We start from the raw sequence: 20,907 nt of genomic DNA, 5'->3' as shown, positions 1-20,907 counted from the left end.
GTTTGCCATGGACAGGCCAAGGTAAGGACATGGGCACTAGGTTTGCAAAATCCAGAGGGGAAACACCAGGTTCCTTCCTGGAGGAGATATCAACAGGTGCCATCTCTCAAAGAGGTGGATGTTGGATTCTTGACCAGAATCCATCTCTGATCTGAAAAATCAGTCCTGCCTTCTTTCTTTTAGAGAAGATTGTGATGGATTGACAATATCCTGTAATATCCAGAGCAAACTTAATGGAGTTAAGATTAAGTTTATTGAATTAAATTAAACCTTACTGAATTAGTGTTTTTGGAGGTCATTGTATTACAAATGCAAATGTTTATGTACTATTGTGTGATTTTACAGAACTTCTGTAGCAGAAAGACAAGATTGCATTAATCTCTGGAAGGCATGAGGAAGTCTAAAGGTCTTTTTGGAACAATACATGAGAAGTGGACTATCTTGAGGTGAGGAGAATACAAAATTTCCCACTCCAAAGCCAACCTTTTGAAAATATACCACAGGGAAGAGAGATCCTTTGCATACTACCTGCTCCTGGAAACTCCTCTTCAAAGACCTCTGAAGTGTATAAAAAGCAACTATGTTATGAGTGTGCTTGTTTGGAGCTGAGTCTCTGATGAACTGGTGTGGAGGAAAATGGCCTAAGGCCTAAACTTTGGCTAAACTTTGGTCAAGTGAATTGTATGTATGGTCAGATGAACTGTATGTGTGGCCTGGAGGAAGGAGGAAAGGTGGGGGGTAAAAGGAGAAGGGCAGACAGAAACGACAAAAGCAGAACTAACTGTAGAAATTATAAAAGCAGAACTAACCTTTTGTAACAGCTTATGATTAATAGCTGCCAGGTGACAGAGCAAGAAACCGCAAAGGGCAAAAGTAAGGAAAAACAGAAAGGGCTTGCTTTGCTTTATTCCTTATATGGATGGAAAACTTTAAGGAAGTATATGTAATTTTTGTGGTTTTATCCTATATAAGCTCTCGCATTTTATCTGTCGGGGGGGGGGTTCGGCTGCCTTGGCTGACACCCCCATGCATGCGTGTTTGATTGATCAATAAAAGGTACCTCAGGCTGTCTGATCCAAAATCAACCGTGTGGTCAATTTTCCACAAGGATGCCCCTAAGGAAGGATATTAAAAGACTGCACCTGACAGGCCTATATGGGGGCTGGGCCAGTGGTTCCATTCCCTGGACATAGAGAATCGCACTGTGCAATAGTGGTGCACTGATGGACCTCTTATCTAGTCCATCAGTGCACCACTATGTGGGTGCACCTCTTATCTAGTGCACCCACATAGTTCTATTTCATCACCTTTCTGTTCAACACGAGTGGTGCTTAGAGAAGATAGCGAGGCAGTGGGCTACAATGTCTTCAGTAGACAGATGTCACAGCTCCGTGCGTTTATTTCCTTAGGCCCAGATGTGGCAGAAGCTCAGATTCCCCAGTGTCAAGTAGAGGCTGGGTTTTGGGATGAGAGTTAGCGAGGTTAGGCCAACCCCACATAAAACAGAAGTTACACAGTGGGGAAACCACTGGAAGAAATGGTGGTAACACCTGCTCCCTCAGCTAAGAGGGTGTGCCATTGACCAAAACACGGTGGGAGTGGGCTCCTGCTGTATCCTTAGCTGCTTCTGGATGTTCAGCTACTAGCTGTGGAAGAGCACAGCTTTCCATCTAGTCTCGGAATCTTAAATTTCTCGTGTGTTACTTCATCATTTAGTTAGGAATATTTGTAACATTTAAACAAAACAGTGACACTCAAATACAGATCGGCTACTCACAACAGTATCCTGCAGGCTTCGTTGTTTATGCCACCCATGGAATCGTAATAGGTGATGGTTTTCTTCCTGAAGTCTATAACCTACATAAAGAGAAAGACTTGTTAATAATACAGTAAACAAAGTGACTTCCTCTTTCCCAGGAAAGAGGTGTCTCGGAGGGACCACGGAGTTGTGCAGATACAGCAGAGGGCTTAATTTGGCCCACAGAACCCTTTATTACTGGTAATCATGAATCAGAGTGAAAAACCTTGACTGGCTGTCAGAGCGTAGGATGAGTATGTGGGATCAATGGGGTGAAATCTCTTTATTCAAAAAATTAGCAAATCTGATATGAATCCCAGCAAGGCAAAAATGAGGTCATCTCATTTTTACAGAGACACTTTTAGGTTAGAATCATGCTTTAAAAATGACACATATTTTGTGGCTCTCCATAGAATTCCTGATCTTTAGCCATGAATGTGAATTTCTCAGGGCATATCTGCCTGGTGCACAAACCACAAAAGAGATGGGGAAGTTTCCAGCTTGAACACAAATGAATTCATGCTGCATCTGTTCCAGCTAGTCATTCTTTTTAATACAACATTAAACAAATTAATACTCACGGCTAGGCACCAATGGACTCCAAGATGAATAGGCACCAAGAGAACATCCACAGAGAAAACATCTACTTTTTTTGTCCACCGTTTCACTGCTTGGTACCCAGCAGTTTTTAATTTAGTAAAAAAGAAGGTATTAAACGCATGAACTGTCGGCAACCCCTTCTCTTTGCTTCGCTCCATCAGCAAATTCATGTAGAAATTAATTATCTGGGAGGGAAAAGCATCCATGTGTATCAGTGTTATACTGCTGGTAACTTTACAATAATTACTTTGCATGCACATGAAAAAGTGAGTTCTCTGAGCAAAAGAATATTTCTAAAAATGGATTTCAGAATTAATTTTAATTACTTGGATTTTGACATTTGGGCCCTAAGCACTACTAAGTAGTAGTTATTTCTTCAGAGTTCCTACAGTGTAGCTATAGGTACCCGTTCTGCACTATGGACAACTATCGCTTAAGTTAAAATTTAGCAAAAGAGCAAAAGCTGCCCCATTCAGATTATCCACCATCATCCCACTCCTTCCCCAGTAGCCTTAGAGAAGGGGGGGGGGGGGCAGGCAGAGAGAATGGTGACAAGTTTACTCACTTTAACTTACTACTAGAGCAGGGGGAAAAAAATGTTGAATAGTAAGTTGCTGAAAAATGAATTTTTTGGACCAAAGAAACTAGTTTCAAATTCGGGTCAAATGTGGTGGATTTTTTTTTCCAGCCAAAACTGAAGGAAAAAAAAAAATCAGAAACGTTGATTGGAATTGACATTTGAAGTTTCATTGGATCCAAACTTTTTTGGGGGGCCACTACACTGAAAAGTTAATTATGTGCTCGGCTCTACTTACTACCCAGGTCTGTTTGCATGCAGTAAACTAGGGTGTGAATTTAAAGCGCAGCAGCTATTCTGCCCTAACTCTCCATGTGGACACACACAGTGTGCACTACAAGGGCCCTCGGACAGTTTAGCTAAGGGCACTCAGTGTGCATTAAGAGTTTGTGCGGAGAGTAGCTACTGCTTCCCCCAGAATCTTTTCACTTTTAGAAGTAAGGAACCCGCAGTCGCGTTGGTGAAGGAGTTACCTCATCGTTAAGCCAGTTCAGGTTGTTCAGGGTCTGAATGTCTTTCCGGGTTATCGTTAACCGGAAAGCTTCACTCAGGACCTCATCCTGGTTTCCATTGCGGAATACACTCTTGATTTCCTTCTCCATTTCCTACAGAGAACACAATTGTGATGGGAACAAAAAGGAGCTTCTGATACTCCAGGCCCATAAACTCAGGCATTCTAGCTCTCTAAACTGGTAAAGAGATTTCCCTTTCCAAAGGGGAAAGGGAAAGGCTTGGTCCTATGACACCTCCAACAAGCAAAAAGATCCTGGAATGCCGAGCTCAGGAATCTGGCACAAAAACTATGTGGAGGCAAGGCCCAAGTTAAGAACAGGCCACCAGACATCTCTGAATGATGCGACAGTGACACTGCAGAAGCACAATGAGGATTTGGGTGTCTGGTTAGTTAATCCCACTGGAACAATACAAAACTGGCTTGAAGCAATGGCAGTAGGAACAATACTGGGCAGAGACTGTCCATGTGGAAACTTCTCTGTTCTTTGGCTTCATTGGGATTCACGGATTTTAGGGCCAGAAAGGAGCCTGACCTTCTGTATCACAGAGGCCAGAGAACCTCATCCATCAAGGCGCCAGCCTCAAGTCTAATTCCTGTATGAGCTATAGCATATCTTTTAGAAAAACACCCCGCCTTGCTTTACTTAACAAACAGCTTTTAGAGTACTATTTTCCCTTCCTCCCCATGGTATTTTGATTCAATTTCAAGATCAACATCTGACACACAGAGTGCTTCTCCAAGACTTGCTAATTGCCTCAAGTGTTGTTAATCTATGCAGATCTACCTCTGTGATTTCAGGGAATTCGTCTTCGTTATCAGTTGATTTAGCATTCTCTTTCTCTTCTGGGAGAACTGTGACAGGAATCTCTTTCTCAAGAGGCACTCGAAGATTCAAATCCACTGGGTCCTGTATCAAATGTTCCTGCTCCTGCAATCTCTGAAAGAGAGATCTTTAGGTCAGCATAAGAGCCGAGGATTTTTGTAGCACCTTCTGGGTGTCAGGCGCCCAATTCCCAACCAGCGACTTGGACACAGGGACTCATTTTAGAGCTGAAGCTTCTCGTAAAAAGTCAAAAGGAGCAATGTAGTGGGTGAGTCCGTGCACTGAAGGCCCTAATCCCCAAACCATTACAGTCAATCATAGAATCATAGAATATCAGGGTTGGAAGGGACCTCAGGAGGTATCTAGTCCAACCCTCTGTTCAAAGCAGGACCAATTCCCAACTAAATCATCCGAGCCAGGGCTTTGTCAAGCCTGATCTTAAAACCTCTAAGGAAGGAGATTCCACCACCTCCCTAGGGAACCCATTCCAGTGCTTCATCACTCTCTGAGTGAAAAAGTTTTTCCAAATATCCAACCTAAACCTCCCCCACTGCAACTTGAGACCATTACTCCTTGTTCTGTCATCTGCTACCACTGAAAACAGTCTAGATCCATCCTCTTTGGAACCCCCTTTCAGGTAGTTGAAAGCAGCTATCAAATCCCACCTCATTCTTCTCTTCTGCAGACTAAACAATCCCAGTTCCCTCAGCCTCTCCTCATAAGTCATGTGCTCCAGCCCCCTAATCATTTTTGTTGCCCTCTGCTGGACTCTTTCCTATTTTTCCACATCCTTCTTGTAGCGTGGGGCCCAAAACTGGACACAATACTCCAGATGAGGCCTCACCAATGTTGAATAGAGGGGAATGATCACATCCCTCGATCTGCGGGCAATGCCCCTACTTATACAGCCCAAAATGCCGTTAGCCTTCTTGGCAACAAGGGCACACTGTTGACTCATATCCAGTTTCTCGTCCACTGTAACCCCTAGGTCCTTTTCTGCAGAACTGCTGCCAAGCCATTCGGTCCCTAGTCTGTAACAATGGGAGGCGTGCTTCGGTTCACGCCCTTAAGCCTTTGGCTGTGGAGGAAGCAATAAAGCCAATAATGCCAGCTGGCTAGGCAGGCAGGGGCTAGAGAGAGATGGGTAGTGTTTGCCCTAGACAATAATGGCCTCAAAAAGGAAAAAGGGAAGTGGAAGGATTTTGTTTGTTGGTTCCTCATGACCCCTTCTGATTTACATTTTAATGTGCAATCCCATTTATTTAGCAGACATTTATTTGTGATCCCCAGACCAGCAGCATATCCACTGGCCCACGCTACTTCCAACTCTATATATTTTAAGCCACCAACTATGTGGAGAAACCGGAATGCAGCTTTAGACCCTAATGCTCAATGCTAGACATGGCCAAATGTTTTACCTGGCTCTGCAGCTGCAATGCCAAAGCTTTCTGCTCTTCTATTTGACGCAATCTCTCACGGGCTCGTGAATCGTAGACGCTGGTTCTAGAAAACAAAGTCATTGGTACAAACAGCATATTTGTTTCAGGTGTTAAAGAGGACCAAAAAAGGAAAACAGGTCATATTAAACCATCTACAGCCACGGGCTTAGCTTCTTGTCTACATTAACAAATTATCTGTGCACAGCTCTGGCACTACCGAACATACTTTGTATTACACCTCTACCCCGTTATAACGCCACGCAATATAACACGAATTCGGATATAACGCGGTAAAGCAGCGCTCCGGGGGGATGGGGCTGCACACTCCGGCGGATCAAATCAAGTTCGATATAACGTGGTAAGATTTTTTGGCTCCTGAGGACAGCGTTATATCGAGGCAGAGGTGTATCTGCCATTCACGTTTACTTGGGTGGCGTAAACCGTTCATATTCTGGTAGCAGTAAAGGGGTTATGGATACCAAGTACCTGAAATACTGAGAATTGTTCACCTGCTGTTACTTGCTGTGCCCGTTTCCACCAGCACAGAACACTGGGAAGCTCCACAGTGCAGATTTCAGGCAGGTGGCGAACAATAAGAAGTTTCTATCGCAGCACCTCTCAGAAAGACAGCTGTGTCCTCTCCGAGCCCACCTGTCTCACTACAGCCCAAGAACTTCCAGAGAGGGAGCAGTGGTGGTTTGGTTTGGTTTTTCAAGGCAAAAATGGGATGAATCAGGTTTTATCTAACAGAAAGAGAACCACAGTACGGCCCAGAGCCAAGCAAAGCAATGGGAATCAGTGTCAATACAGCACTTAACACGTGGCTTAATCCTGCAAAGTGCCGAGCCCTGATCCAGCAAAGTACTTCAATACGTGCTTGACTTTACAGTATGTGAGTGTTCCCACTGAAGCCAGTCCACATGCACACTGTAGCCTGTCACCTGCTTCCCTGTTATAAGCTGGAAATATTCTGTAGGCATCACAGAGGAAGTGAACCTTATGAACGAAGCTGAAGGAGGATAAATACTGGGAAAAGTTTGTACCATGCTTAAGGGGATGACATGGGAGAAAGCACAGAGGTGCTTGAGGGAAAAGCAGCCGAACAGGTAGAAAAAGCTGGTAGAAAGGTAGCTGTCAATGCTGTGATAGATCTGATAGGCTGGGAGGAGCTAAACTGCAAAGCAGCTTAAGGCAAAGGTCAAGAAGCTTGTATGCAAGGTGTGAAAGATAGAGCCGGGGATGGATTCTATGACAGAGGAGATATGATTGAAGCTAGGAAGAGGGCAAGATTCTGAATAGACTGAAGGGAGGCAAGATTGCAATAGTCAAGACATGAGACAAGACATCAGATAAGGGCCTGGATGAGAATTTAGCCATCTGGACGGGGGGCGGGGGCCAGATATACGAAGTTATTTAGGTAGCTAAAGATGCAGACAAGTTTGTTTGTAAATCACATTAGGTACCTATCTGCATCTTTAGGTGCCTACATACCTTGTAAAACTGGTCTAGATCTTAGAGCTGTTAGGTCATTTGCTGACCTTCTGAATAAAAACAAACCGAAGCAAACGAAAAGAATCAAAATGTGAAGAACTTACAATTCTTTGATCCACAATTCTGCCTGGAAGAAAGGGAGGCTAAAAGAGGGGGGGAAAACAAGACAAAATGTGAATATTGCCTCTACATGGACAGTAGACAAATGTTTTAATTGCTCACATAACAAACAACTGAAATCTGAGAATGCCACGACCCCTTGGATGAAAAGTGAAAAATTTAAGACCATCTTTAAAGTTAAGGTTCAAGTCAATTACATGCACATCAACCCAGTTATGAGAGGAAAGGAAAGTTCAACATCATAACATGATCAATCAACATGAGAACATGACTGCTGCGCCATAGAAGTATCAACAGAAATAGGAAAGCACATAAGTTCCTACGGCAACCTGAATTATTTCTCAGAGGACAAATATTTTCCCCCTAGTTTATTTTAAAACTAACTTCAGCATCAAAGTAACCTTCACCATCAAATGAAAGTTTAATATAGCATTAGCCAAAATTATCGGGTTAGTGGGCCTTTTAGTTGCAATCTGTAATAGAAATAATAACAACAGTAGTACACTTAAAAGTCAGACCAGCATAGTTATGTCAGTTAGAGATGTGATTTTTTACCAACATAGCTATGTACATCCCAGTGTAGATAAACCTACACCAACCTCAGAATGTCTTTGCCAGTTCGGGGAGCTGGCATAAACTATATCAGCGAAAGCACTTTTACCCCAGTACAGCTGTCACTCTACTAGAAAGGTTTTGCAAGTTTAATTATGCCAGCAAAACTATTAAGAGTAGCCCTGGCCTTGATTTTCCAACAGGGACTGCTAAGCACTTTGGAAAATCTGACCCTTAAGATTCTGTGCTTAAGATTTTATACTCTGCATAGAAACCATTTCTACATTTAACTTTCTGCCAGGATATCAGCTACGATACAAGCTGTGGGAAATAGGGGGAAGTCAGTTACATGGAAAATATCAAGCCTACAGGGGGAAAAAAAACAGTGGGAGCGAAAACTAAAAAGGTCACAGTGCGGTGCCATTATGAAGACAGACAATATGCTATTTAAAAATGTATATGTAGGGAAATTGCTTGTAGAACTAGGTAGGTGACAGTACTGTTTGGCACATCACTAGAATTTTGCCACCTGGAATGGTCCTCCCAGTCCCATATATATCAATTTAAGAAGTGAAGAGAGAGACTAGAGGAAATTAAAAGAGGTGAGAAAGATGATACAAGGATCAGTGCATCAGACACTAAGGAGAGAATGGGGGAGATTTAATTCATGTAGATTCAAGTGCAGACTCAGAGACAATGCCACAGTCTAGAAATAGCTTCCAGGAAAGGTTTCCACTGAAGGGAATTATCCACAATCGCAGAAGAAAATGACATAAGGAGCAATGGCCTGAGCTAAGCAGAGAACTGTTTAGTGTAGATTTTAGGAAACAGTACTCCCAGAGCAACTGGGCAAACTCCAAAGGGAGGTACTCCAGGCACCATCACTGCAGACTCAGGGACATGCTAGATGTCAGTGGAAGCAGTGGAGGGAGGTACCCTGCATCATGGAGGTGATCAGAATATATGACTAACCTAGTCTTATGGAAAAGATAATCAAAGTGCAGAATCTGCGCAAGTTGGCAGGGACAGAGCAAAGAAAACAGCCAATTAACCAGAGGAAGGAAGATATTTTGAGGGTAATTACCACCCTTTTTATATGCTCCATTTTACAAACTTACCTTGGAGTCGGCGTTCTGGAATCTTTTATCTTGAGCACAATGACCGAGTCTGATCCTACTCAGAGCAAAAAAAAAAAAAAAAAAAAGAATATTCATCAAACCCTGACTAGTTTTTACTATACTCCCTATGCAAATTTCTGTACCTTACGCCCCAGTCTCATACTTAAAACAGGTTTTCAGTCTGGATTCAAAATTCTGATCTTCATTTTAAACTTCAGACTGGGATGTTCAAAGGAATCTAAGGGAAGCAGATGCCTGATTCGGGTGCCTAATTCCCTTAGGTTCCTTTGAAAGCTCAGCTTTCAAGATATTTCTATAATCTAAAATTTAATGTAAGATTACAACTCATTTGTGTTATCCTAGAAGATATTAGTGTTGAAAACTAACAGTCTCAAACCATAAAAATAATCTAAAATAATACATAAAATTGTAACAGGCAGAGGAAGTATGAACGGCTTGAAAGAGGAGAGAACAGAACAGAGGAGACTAGAACAACAACAAAGGGAAATAAGATAAGCAGCAAGAAGGGAAAGAAAGAAGTAAGCTGTATATTTGCTGTACTGTATTGCTGTATTTGATGCAATAGCTGCTGCTGTGTGTTTAAACTGACCAGATGCACAGAGTATTTGGAATGAACCTGGAAGAGTTGTTATTTAACAGGTTCTCTAGATACATTTGTATTGAAATTACCACATTTGGGACCTGTGATTTTGATGCCAAGGACAATGCAATTTCATAACCCCCTATTTATTATTAATTTATCCGGCTTTAAACTTTAACCAATAGGTCAGGGAATAGGATGGTGATAGAACGCCTCAATTTCTCTCTTTCCCTGCACTTCCCGACTTATAGCCCATCTATCAGAAGAGAAGATTCCACATGCATTATTGTTTGCAACATGCTTTGAGTCCCATGGATTAAGAGTGCCACAGAACGGCAAATTTGATTAGAAGTGTAGGCAGTGCCAGCTAAAACTGGCTGTCAAACACTTTCCATTATATGCTCATTTTCGAACAGCCATCTGAAACATACATCTTTGGGGTTCGAAACGGAATCTATTTGTGACCTTCACTATAGCAATCGCTACCAACGACCACAATGATACGCTGATGTTGCCATCGACCTTGTAGGCATTTTGAACAAGGAAGCAATTTAACCTGTCTTCAAACATTTGCTGCTCCTACAATTCAGCAAAGCCGCTACATGGACAGCAAATCAGGACCTACCTCCCCTCTCCCACTAGGGGAATAAATTAGATCGAAGTCTGTCTGTGAACCGCAAGCAAAACTTGGGATGAAAGCGAGCAATGAGCATTGGTTTAAAATGTTACTCAAACCATTATTTGTTACATGTATTGCAGTAGCGCCTAAGGGCCCCATTGTGCTTGGCGCTGGGAGGGGGGCGGGGAAATACAGAATAAAAAGGTGATCTCTGACCCATACATTTAGTTGATCTCAATGTATTTTTACCTTCAGGCTGGGTGTTGGATGCTGGTGGATTATCTTGCTGATGCTGAGTGCAGGTATTATCGGACTCAAAAGTAACATTTGAGGGATAACTGGATACAGGGTACGGTGGTGGCTTGTGTGATGGCTGCTCCTGTGTTCCCAGAACACTAGCTGACTGGCTGCCTGGAGCGAGGCTGTACGTTTCAAATGGTTTTGCATTCTTGCATGGGGTTTCTTTCACTACGTTTTTACTGGAACTCAAACATCTGGGCCTACACACAAACAGAAGATTAAAGCTCCCAGAGAAGAAGAATTGGCACCATGGTACTGACTCTCAGTTGGGGAGGGTATTTCATATACTCACAGGTGGAGGGGGAAAAGCGAGGCTGGCTTGGATGTTGAGAACTGTTTTCCTGTGACCATCTGAAGCAGCTGCCTGTAGATCTCTCGCTCTTCCTCTCGAACTGTCTGTAGAGAAATAACCAGACACTTCACCACTGCCCTAAGACTCAAGTCAGGCTTAACAAATACAAACATTATCAATAACAGTAAGCGAGCAGGAGCAGAGACAGACACTGTGGATTATATACACTCTGCTAGAGCAGACACCCGTCCACCAGGGGTCTCGGGAACATACAGAACGTAAGCTCCACAGGATCAGAGAGCTACCAGGGCTAGACTGATTATAGAGCTTGCCAACTCCACAGTAGCAAGGCTGCAGTCCGAACTTCTGCCTAATGGAAACGGACAGTACATCAGAGGCAGGCACTACTCCATCTATAAAGGGGAACGTTGACTCTAGTCTTCAAAGTGCACAGGAACCCTTTCTCAACTTCTTCACATCTCACAAGGCTGAATCAGGTCTCTTGAGATTTCAAGCGGAAGTTGCCCCCATCCGGCCCACTCCAGTTGCAGCAGGATTTTGAAAGGGGTCTGGGTTGGAGTTCAGGAAGAAAGCAGCACTTGAACATCCCAGACAGCAGCATACAGTCCTATCCAACAGAAGATCTTGTATTCAAACTTAAGTCTCCCCTGCTTGTTCTTACCTCTTCTGCAGTGCTGACGAATCTCCTCTGGGTTTTCTTGGGGCTCAGAAGGCTGCGACGGCACGAGGGACTTGTAACGGGCTTGATTGGAAATGTTTTTTCATATGCGGATACGTGACAATGATGGTTTGACTTCCCTACAAAACTATTTGACGTTCCACTGTGGAAAGAGGACAGAACGTTAGTCTACAAAATAAGCATTACAATCACAGACATGTATACATTTTCCCAGAAACCTCCTCAAAGAGCCAGGGGAAAAAGGAGACCGATGCAGGGCTGGAGCAACCCTTTTATTCTCTCTCTGGATTCCTGTATGGAGCAAGAATACAACAGAAACTCTCCCCCCAGATAGGTCAGGGAGCAAGGACAGCCTAGGGACACAGCAGGAAACTAGATTCTCCACTCTTCTCTCCAATGACCTGAGAAGGTGTTTAGATATGCAGAGACTACATTACACTGCTGCCAATGGCATGTGCACATAAAGGGGGACGGGAGGGCTGGCCTCCGTTTGGGAGTGTTGATCCCAGGCCCACTCAAAAGATCCTTGTGAACATCATCAGGTATGCAGCAAAACCCTTAGAACTTTTAATGATTTTTTTTTTTTAATATTGAGCCATCTTCTTTAAAGGGGGATCAGTCAGAAACTGGCATTTTGTTTGAAATTAAAAACAATCTAAAATTAACAGGAACACACACACACACACTCTCTCTCTCTCTCAAGCTGAATTTACACATGTACAATTCAAAAGTCTGGCCCCCAGATGGCACAATGATCCCGATTAAAACACAATTTCGAAAGTTAAGACGGATGAGATCTTAGCTTGAGATGGCAATGATTTTATATTAAGAAGTCATATATTTCAAGAGAGAATAGGCCAGATCCTGAGCTGGCGTAAAACGTCATAGCTCCACTAAAGCCAACAGAGCTACAATGATTTACACTAGCTGAGCATCTGGCCCTGTATTTTTAGTATCAGTTTCTACAGAGTCTTACTGCAAAGCTCTAATTTATTACCACCTAACTTGGTTTGTAGTATATCAGTTTTTTCCATTCTTATCCAGGTGCTCACCACACACGATCATTTTCAAGGTACGGTTGCTATGTGTATTTTCTTTTTATTGCGGAGAAGGATATTTCACACAGGGAGCAACAAGCTGAATGCTGTGTCTCTAGTTTCTGGGTATTCAGTGGAGTCCCAGCATCCCTGAGATTGAAACTTACCTTTCATTGAGCAGTCAATGAAAAACTTCCATCTATCAGTGTCTCCATTGCTATTGGTCAGAGAAGCAGAATTAACAGTTGCTTCACTGGTCTTGTTCTCACCTAGTCATATTTTTTTCCATTTCTCTCATCTCAGGCTCCAGAGAGTACAGTAATTCATGAACTCACTTTGCAATATAGTATATCTCACCTTGCAGATATAGTTTCAATAGCTGCTCTATAGGAATTCCCATCTGTTCACAGTACTAAGTTTTTGTACTGGCATAGCTTTGTTAGGGATGTGCTTTTCTAAACCAATATAAATATACCAGTACAACCCCTAGCATGGACATATGTATACCAGTATAAAGCTGTCTTCTATGGGAATAAGGTATACTGGCATAAATACCTCCATTCTAAAGGGGGTTGTACTGTTTTAACTAGATTGATATAGTGAAAGTGCCACAACTTGTGTGTTCAGATAAGGTCTAAAAAGGAATTTTTAAACGCACTCAAAGTTGGCTTAAACCTGGTTCCCTTCTGAGTCTCTCTTACTCCCCCACCCTGCTCCCGCCTTTTCCCCCAATTGGCTGCCAGGTGACTATGGAATGGCAAAAAATAACCATAGCACAATCATGGAGAATGTTTCTCCAGCTATTATTTGATTGAGACTTTAAGGATCTCTGTGATGGGCCCCTCCCCCCAAAAGGCTATGTTTTATGCAAACTTTCTGAGGATGACAAATTATACAGCTGAGGCGATAAGATTTTCAGATATATCTACCATGTATGCAAGATAACAGCTTGAGCCCAGGAGGCCCTTGGCCTCTATGAGGATGCAAAAGCAGAGTCACATTAGACACCAAATCATCACTCATTCAATGCTATACTGAACTTTGTTAAGATATTGAAAGATTTGGGATTGTTTATCAAAGGCTTTTAAAAGATGTCATGCTGTTTGGGTGTCAGAGGGGGCAGTAAAAACTCCACAACACACAATTTCAATGACTGGTTTCTAATGAGGACCCCGTGGAAGAGTGTTAAAGATGGAGCAGAACCATACCCACCTTGGAGTTTTACGAGTGTCGAGATACAAGTTTCGACTCACTCTAGGTTTCTGTAACATAGAACCCAGGGTGGGTACCAAACCCCTCCCCTGTCCGTTGGCACTTGGTCCAAACGTTCTCAATTCTCCCGACACCCGGTAATAACTCTCAGAGGATGGAATTTCTGCCAGGAGAGAAATATTAAACAGTAAATAAAGAGTCCACATGTTCAGCTCCAACTATAAAGCATTAAACACTAAAGGACCTCAGGTATAACTTGACTTCATTGGGACTGTCTACATGTGTAAGAATCCAACCACATGGAACAGCTTGCAGGATCAGGGCCTTAAAGATGCATTTAGAAATACCCACACTCCCCATGCCCCGCTCAAAAAAAAAAAAAAAAAAACTTGCACAACCCAAATGGCTGTAGAGATTTTATTCTAACTTTCCAAAAACATAATTCAGTCCTGGGGTGAGAAAATGGGATATTCAAAGGAACCTGGTCCTAACTCCCTTTTGAAATCTCAGCCTAAGACAATATTTGAGAAAATGTTATGCATGACAAAGCAGGAAGTGCCAGCTTAGCCGGAGCTAAGTGTTTTAACGCAATGCTATAATTTCTGAGCACTTAGGAAGACACTTGCTGTGTAACTGAACTGACTCCAAGTAAGCATGTTTTACCTGAGTAGTAACTTGGACTGAATGATGCACTTCCCGTGGAGCATGTAAAAGATCTCTCCAAACTGCCAAACTTGTTTGGTAAAAACTACACAAAAAGAGAATCAAAATGATTAACTGTTAAGGTTATTATTTAAAGAAAAATGACACCGGGGCATAACCAATAAAGCTACGCTACTCTAATATCTTCTGCAAGTTACTAATCTATGACTGTGATCATAGGATGAGTTGCAATAGTATGTCAACACGGCAAATTTTCGAGATGCCCCAATCCACCACCAGCAGCCTTGCAAAATTCTCCCCTTCTGGGGTGAATTTTTTTTTTTATTTTATTTTTTTAGATGCCAGTAAAACATTAAGTTTATCATCACCACAATATGGGACAGGAAACCAGATTTCGTACCTAAGCTGGTAAATTTTCATAACTATCTTGCAAGTGCCCGGTTGTCTCAAAAGTAAGCGTATGCAATTTTGTGTAGCTTCCATAAGATATATGGGAGAGTGTATACACACACAAGGGTGTAGCGTCCACAAAATATATATTTGTGTGTATCCATAGACGTGTGCAGCTTCTACAGATTGTACATGTAGCTTTCACATGATATATTAATATTAGCGTGTGTGCGCACACATGCAAGCGTGGCTTTCTACATTGATCAGCAAACACAGACTGTACACTGGTGCAAGAGATTTTTTTTTTTTGTTATATTTTCAAAAGGCCTCAGATGCTACTATAAAACAAATACTAAAAAGGTTGCAATTTCAAATGTGTATGATTTTAGAATTCAAAGACTATTCTGCATCACTGTATTATCATTTATATTGTGGTAGCACCCCAGGACCCCAGTCACAGATCAGGGCCCACTGTGCTAAGTGTTGCAGAAACACAACAAAAAGACAGCCCCTACCACAAGGAGTTTACAATCTGAGTGGGAGACAAGAGACCACAAGTGGATAGATGTATGGACAGGGAGAGCACAAGAACATAATGAGAAGAAAACAGTCAACATGAACAGCAGCTGTCACAGCACATCAGTTGCCTAATTACTGTCAAATGTCTTGTACGCATCACAGCAGAAAAGAGTTTGAAGGAGGGGTTTTGTTTTGAAACTGGCTCATCAGAAGATTAAAAGTAAGTTTGACCAACAGAAATATTCAGTCAAAATGATGCATTTCAGCAACTCGAATTGACGGATGTGAAGTTGTAAATGAATAAAGAGAAATGATCCCAAACCTTGTCATCAGACAGTGAAAGCTGATCCCCTGGAATAGCAGTCTGTTGTAGAGGAAAGGCCTTGAATATCGAGTTATGATTAGCCAACGTTGCATCACCAGCTTCCATCCTCATAGGATCAGCAATCTCATCTGAGAAAACACAGCTCTGTATTCAATTCTCACAAAGGGCTCTCCATGAAGCAGGCATTTCCATGAAATCTCACTTTAAAAGAGTTTCTGTCCAGCTAATGCCAATGAATGGTTTAGTAAAAACATCTGAACATACTGCAAAAGGCAAGGAGAAACAGTAACCCCAAAACAAAGGCATAGTCCTTTTACTTCTACCTAGAAAACATCCCCTCATGTCACGGAAACACCTGAATGTTTTGTATCCTTCTTTGCTTCTAATCCTCAGAGATCATTCATCCCTCCTTCATAAATGATACAAAAACAGTAAAGAAGCCAATAAAAGTTTTATAATGATGATAAAATAATAATTAAAAAAACCACCCAGCTCCTATGTAATTTTCACCAGCAGATGATAAAATTGTTAGATAGATAAGAACCATCTACGTGCCAGAATATGAGAAGCAGCCCGATCTAGTCGGTAGGGCACGGAATTGGGAATCAAGACAATGGGGTTCTATTCCCGGCTCTGCCACTGCCCTGCTGTGTGATCTGTGCCTTTGTATCCCCTCCTACCCTTTGATTGTAAGAGCTGATTCTCTGCCCTAAAGTGTTTACAATCTCAATAGAAATGATAATGTGTTTGTCCGGTGTCTAGGACAATGGGGTCCTAACCTTTGTTGGGACCTCTAGGCACTACTGAAATACTAATATTAATTAAAGGATGTAAATGCCAAGAAGGGAGAGGAGTTATTTAGGATGATAAATGGGGCTATAACTAGAGGAAATTAAGGGACAGAAAATTTAGGTTATCTGGAAACCCCCTTAGCAGCAAGCAATCTACTGACTGTGGAACAGTCTCACACATGAAGCAATGGAAGCCTCACTGATTAAGACATTTAGTCCTGATCTTGCACTATCCCAGGTATTTTAATATCCTTGTTATATTTATGGGCATGAGTCTCCTCTCATTTATATCCTCTTATACTACCAATTTCAGTACACTTACTCCCAATTTATACTAATGTAACTGACAGCAGAATCTGGCCCTTTTTTCCCTCTCAAGTTTGCTACAGCACAGAATTGATATTGATCCTTCAATACAATTTAAACAGCATGAGGAATAAACAAACACGTGACTGAAAGTGCTATATCATTCGTATCAAGCCTGCTCCTAGTTCATACCAAAAGCTAGAGGCAGCAGAAGGGCCTGGAAATGAGATTCAGCTTACTGTGCATTTTGCTTCTTCAGTAAAAATGCAAGAACATTTTAGCTGCAAGTTTCTTTTACACAGATATAAGCCCAGGCAAAACACACACAATTCCAGAGGCTGGGTGTGTCAAGGCAGCACTCAGATACCCTAGAGTTTGGTCCTGTACACACCTAGAGACAGCGCACCCTCTCTAACACAGTTTAGCAGAAATGCACATACACTTACCCATTTCCAGACTGCTCACATCACTGATGCTGACGACAAACTCAAGGGGACTGAAAAGGAAGAGAAAGAAAACATTTACAGACAATTCACACAACACAAGAGACCTCAAATAGCCAAATCAAGTATGAACCCAATGTCCAAGCAGACACTAGCTTTCCCTGAATGAAAAGAACACAGGGACAGCAGGAGAGATGGAACTTGCTACCCAAAGGTTTTAGAGCTTCCATCTCAGTCTGTTACGCTGTGCACCCATTTTTCTGCACTAAATGTTGGCAGCTGCCCATCTTTTCTACATGCCTGGGACTGCACCCCCCCTTCATTCCTGGGAGAGTCCCATTTCTCATCTGGTCTGCCAGACACCCAGTTGACTGGTGAGTTACCTACCACTATATAAACGCCGATAGAATGCTTCTGAAATGCAACAAATTACACTCACATCACCAACGACATAGGCCATCGGGCTCTCTAGCCCACAGGTATGCACGCTCCCCTCTGACAGAAGCGCCTCTGCTCCCCAGTGCAGCATGGAATAAGATTGGCCACGGAACCAGTGCTGGAGGATTTGATCTCCCATCTATTTGCTTTGAAAGAATGGACAGGTCTAGTACTTGAAAGGGAGACCTGCAGTTAGCTGCTGCAAGGTTCAATAAGTGATATTCTTGTTGCCTCAGAGTCAGAAATATCCACAAACACCCAGCTAAAGGGGGTTCCTGAGCCATAAAACTGAGCTCCTGATCACATATAGTCTTGAAGTTCCTACAGTACTTTTTGTAAGAGAAGATCCAGAGGCTTACACCCCTGCAGTGACAGTAAGCACCACATTAGGGCTTTTCTCCTTTAGCTCTTGTAAACAGAAAGCTTCCAACAGAAGGAACTTTTTCCCTTTTCCCTTTAGTAAAAGGCAAGGAGATTACAATATTTTCCTTTCCTCCTGTTTATTCTGTACAAAGCACAATATGGATGGTGTTTGGTTTCTTTGGCTGGGATGGAGGCATGGAGGACACTAGGTGGTTTTAGGAGTTATGGAGGAACTACGGGGAGGATTTACAGGAGGGCTATATCGGGGGATGATGGAGATTAAGGGGTGAGATCAAGAGGTAAATTGGTGAGCGGGAAGTATTAGGGGTTACAAAGTGGAACTAGGGATTTCAGTAGCTGGGGGTGACACATACCAAGGTTGTTAGGAGCATGGGGGACACAGAGGAATGTTAGCAGATGGGATGCATACGCACCAGGACAGGGAGCATTGGGACTACGGCGGGGATAACAGAGGGAGATGTTACTATGGAAGGGAGAAAGACATGAGGAGATGTTAGGAGTTATGGTGGGGGAACAGAAGGTATGTTAGCAAGTGGGGAAGGAAACACACATGACAAGGGGTAAGAGGTTAGATAGAGGGGAACACTAAGAATTATATGGGGTTACTGTATGTGGGGGGGAGAACAAGGGGATAGGTCAGTGGAAGGAAAGGAGATCCACAGCAGCTTTCAGGCTTAGATAAGGGAGAAACACACCGGGTGCCTGACAGGGGGATAGTGGCAGGTGCAGCAGACAATAACTATTAGAGGTTACAGATGGAGATACAGGAGAGATGTTGGCAAGCCGGAGAGGGAGACACAAGGGGTATGTGTGTTTGGGGTCCCATGGGGAAAAGAGGAGAGACACAGGCATCTGACAGGGCAGGGAGGGAGCACACAGAAATCTGACAGAAGGATGTTAGCAGGTGGTGGGACACAAGGAATTATTGGGGGTAAAGGTTATGGGGGGTAGGGAGCACCACAGGGTCATGAGGTCTCAGAAGGGTATCAGCAGGCGGTGGAAGTAGCAGTGAAGGGGGGCGTTGGGGACACATTGGGGGAAGGGGTCAGACAGCCTGACAGGGGAATTGCAGGTGGGGAGGGATCACAGTGGGAGGCACTGAGGGGTCACAGCTACGGGGGGGGGACACCCAGGAGAGGCAGCACAGCACCAGCAGTGGTGGGGGCCTCTGGGGGAGACACCGCCAGGGTCTGAGGGGAGGCTGCCCGCCGGGAAGGCGGGGGGCACACCAAGGGTCACGGTGTCCGGCGGGGTGGAAGCCGAGGGAATGGGGCGGGGACATGATGGGAGGCACTCGGGGTACGGAGAGTTACCGGGGGCCCGGGGGGGGTTGGGGGAGGGGCACGGCGGGGTCAGGCGGAGGAGGGGGCCCTGGGGGGGGCGGGCTCTGAAAGACCCGGGGGTCCCTCACGGCCCGGGCCGGGAGCTGGGGGAGGGGAGGGGCACCGGGACCGAGGTCTCGGGGTGGGGGGGGGGCGCACCGGGAGCGGGCAGGACGCTCTTACCGGAAGCGGAACCAGGCGGAGCGCGCGGGCCCCTCACCCCAAACCCCGGCAACCAGGCGACCGGAAACCAGGCGGGCTGTAGCGGAAGTGATCGTTGGGCGAGCGCCTGGGCGCGGGGCAGGTCGGGAAACGCGCGGTCAGCGTCACTCCCGGGGAGGGGATGGGATGGGATGAGGCGGGGCGGGGCAGGGGTGGGGGGCTGTGCGCTGGGGGGAGGGGTCACAGGGGGGGGCTGTGCGCTCGGGAGGAGGGGTCACAGCAGGGGATGGGGCGGGGCAGGAGGAGGGGCTGTGCGCTCGGGGGGGAGGGGTCACAGCAGGGGGGGGCTGTGCGCTAGGGAGGGGTCACAGCAGGGGATGACCTGCTTTAATAAATGATCCTGCTCTCTCCAGCTGGGAGTGGGCCAGCCCTGCTGCTTTTCAGAAACCCACTTCTGCTGAAACTACCTTAAAATATATTTCAGCTGGAGCGGTTGGTGAAAATGACCCTTTCTGTGAAGCTTGCTGAGGCAGCATGGCCTGGTACATGTAGGATGCCGGACTGGGATTTGGTTTGGCCAGCAAACTTTTAAATCAAAACAAACCGAAAAAATTCAGTCAGCTGCAGAAAACTGTGTGTTTACCTTTATCCCAGTGGTGAGGGTACTTGCCTGTACATGGTAAAGCCAGGGGTGAATCCCTACTCTTGCAGCAGAACTTGAACTCAAATCTCCCCCCACGTAGGTGAGCAGCCCAACCGCCAGGCTGTAGCCTAGTCTGGTCTCAAGCTCTCCTGTTGAAGGTCTTCTACTCTGTATAAAATATATATAAATAAATATACAAATAAATCCCTTAGTCTCTAAGGTGCCACAAGGACTCCTGTTCTTTTTGCGGATACAGACTAACATGGCTGCTACTCTGAAACCTATAAAAATACAGTTCCACACTGCTTAGCTTGGTGATTTAGGCACTCACCTGGGAGGTAGGAGATGTGGATTCAAATCTTCTGCCTGCCTGATTCAGAAGAAGGATTTAAATCCACATCTCCTACTTCCAGGCGAGTGCCTTAATCACCAGACTAAAGTGTCTCTTTGGCTTTATAAGACTAACAACAAATCAACCAGGGCAAATTCACATATAGTTTTGGGTCCATCAAAACTGCGTTTTTCAGCAAATAAACTATTCATCTGAAAAATGTCACCCTGCTCTACTTGGGATATCTGGTTTTATTCCCAGCTCTGCCACTGACTTGCTGTGTGACCTGGGGCAAGTCACTTGTCTCTGGGCCTCTCTTTCTCTTCCCACCTTTTGTCTGTCTTGTCTATTTCAATTGCAAGCTCTTTGAGGCAGGGACTGTCTCTTACTATATTTT

The 20,907-nt window shown here is 44.1% G+C and overlaps 1 protein-coding gene across 6 annotated transcripts in view; it reads right to left on the bottom strand.

Moving 5' to 3' along the window:
- The window catches only part of SENP1 (SUMO specific peptidase 1), a 29,994-nt gene extending 10,293 nt beyond the window's left edge, over window positions 1-19,701 (bottom strand). For 2 of the 6 annotated variants that reach the window (XR_005591172.1, XM_039513876.1), the window contains exons 1-16: window positions 19,558-19,701; window positions 17,670-17,814; window positions 17,234-17,283; window positions 15,688-15,818; window positions 14,457-14,541; window positions 13,794-13,956; window positions 11,527-11,686; window positions 10,845-10,948; window positions 10,502-10,752; window positions 9,033-9,087; window positions 7,347-7,385; window positions 5,731-5,815; window positions 4,274-4,426; window positions 3,449-3,580; window positions 2,380-2,583; window positions 1,778-1,857 (exon numbers count right to left, since the gene is read on the bottom strand). Coding sequence is in view for 5 of the 6 variants with exons in the window: in XM_039513876.1 (XP_039369810.1) it covers window positions 1,778-1,857; window positions 2,380-2,583; window positions 3,449-3,580; window positions 4,274-4,426; window positions 5,731-5,815; window positions 7,347-7,385; window positions 9,033-9,087; window positions 10,502-10,752; window positions 10,845-10,948; window positions 11,527-11,686; window positions 13,794-13,956; window positions 14,457-14,541; window positions 15,688-15,818; window positions 17,234-17,283; window positions 17,670-17,683 (1,706 nt within the window). In the remaining variant the exon portion in view is untranslated. Of the gene's footprint in view, window positions 1-1,367; window positions 1,455-1,777; window positions 1,858-2,379; window positions 2,584-3,448; window positions 3,581-4,273; window positions 4,427-5,730; window positions 5,816-7,346; window positions 7,386-9,032; window positions 9,088-10,501; window positions 10,753-10,844; window positions 10,949-11,526; window positions 11,687-13,793; window positions 13,957-14,456; window positions 14,542-15,687; window positions 15,819-17,233; window positions 17,284-17,669; window positions 17,815-19,557 lie in introns of those variants that run through there. The other 4 variants (XM_039513882.1, XM_039513877.1, XM_039513878.1 and 1 more) reach the window with 4 other exon arrangements.
- Window positions 19,702-20,907: the final 1,206 nt, after the last annotated feature.

This window comes from Mauremys reevesii, linkage group 25 (genome assembly GCF_016161935.1).
Source record: "Mauremys reevesii isolate NIE-2019 linkage group 25, ASM1616193v1, whole genome shotgun sequence".
Lineage (NCBI taxonomy): Eukaryota > Metazoa > Chordata > Testudines > Geoemydidae > Mauremys > Mauremys reevesii.
Note: the sequence above shows the minus strand (reverse complement) of the source record. Positions and strands in the feature narration are given on the sequence as shown.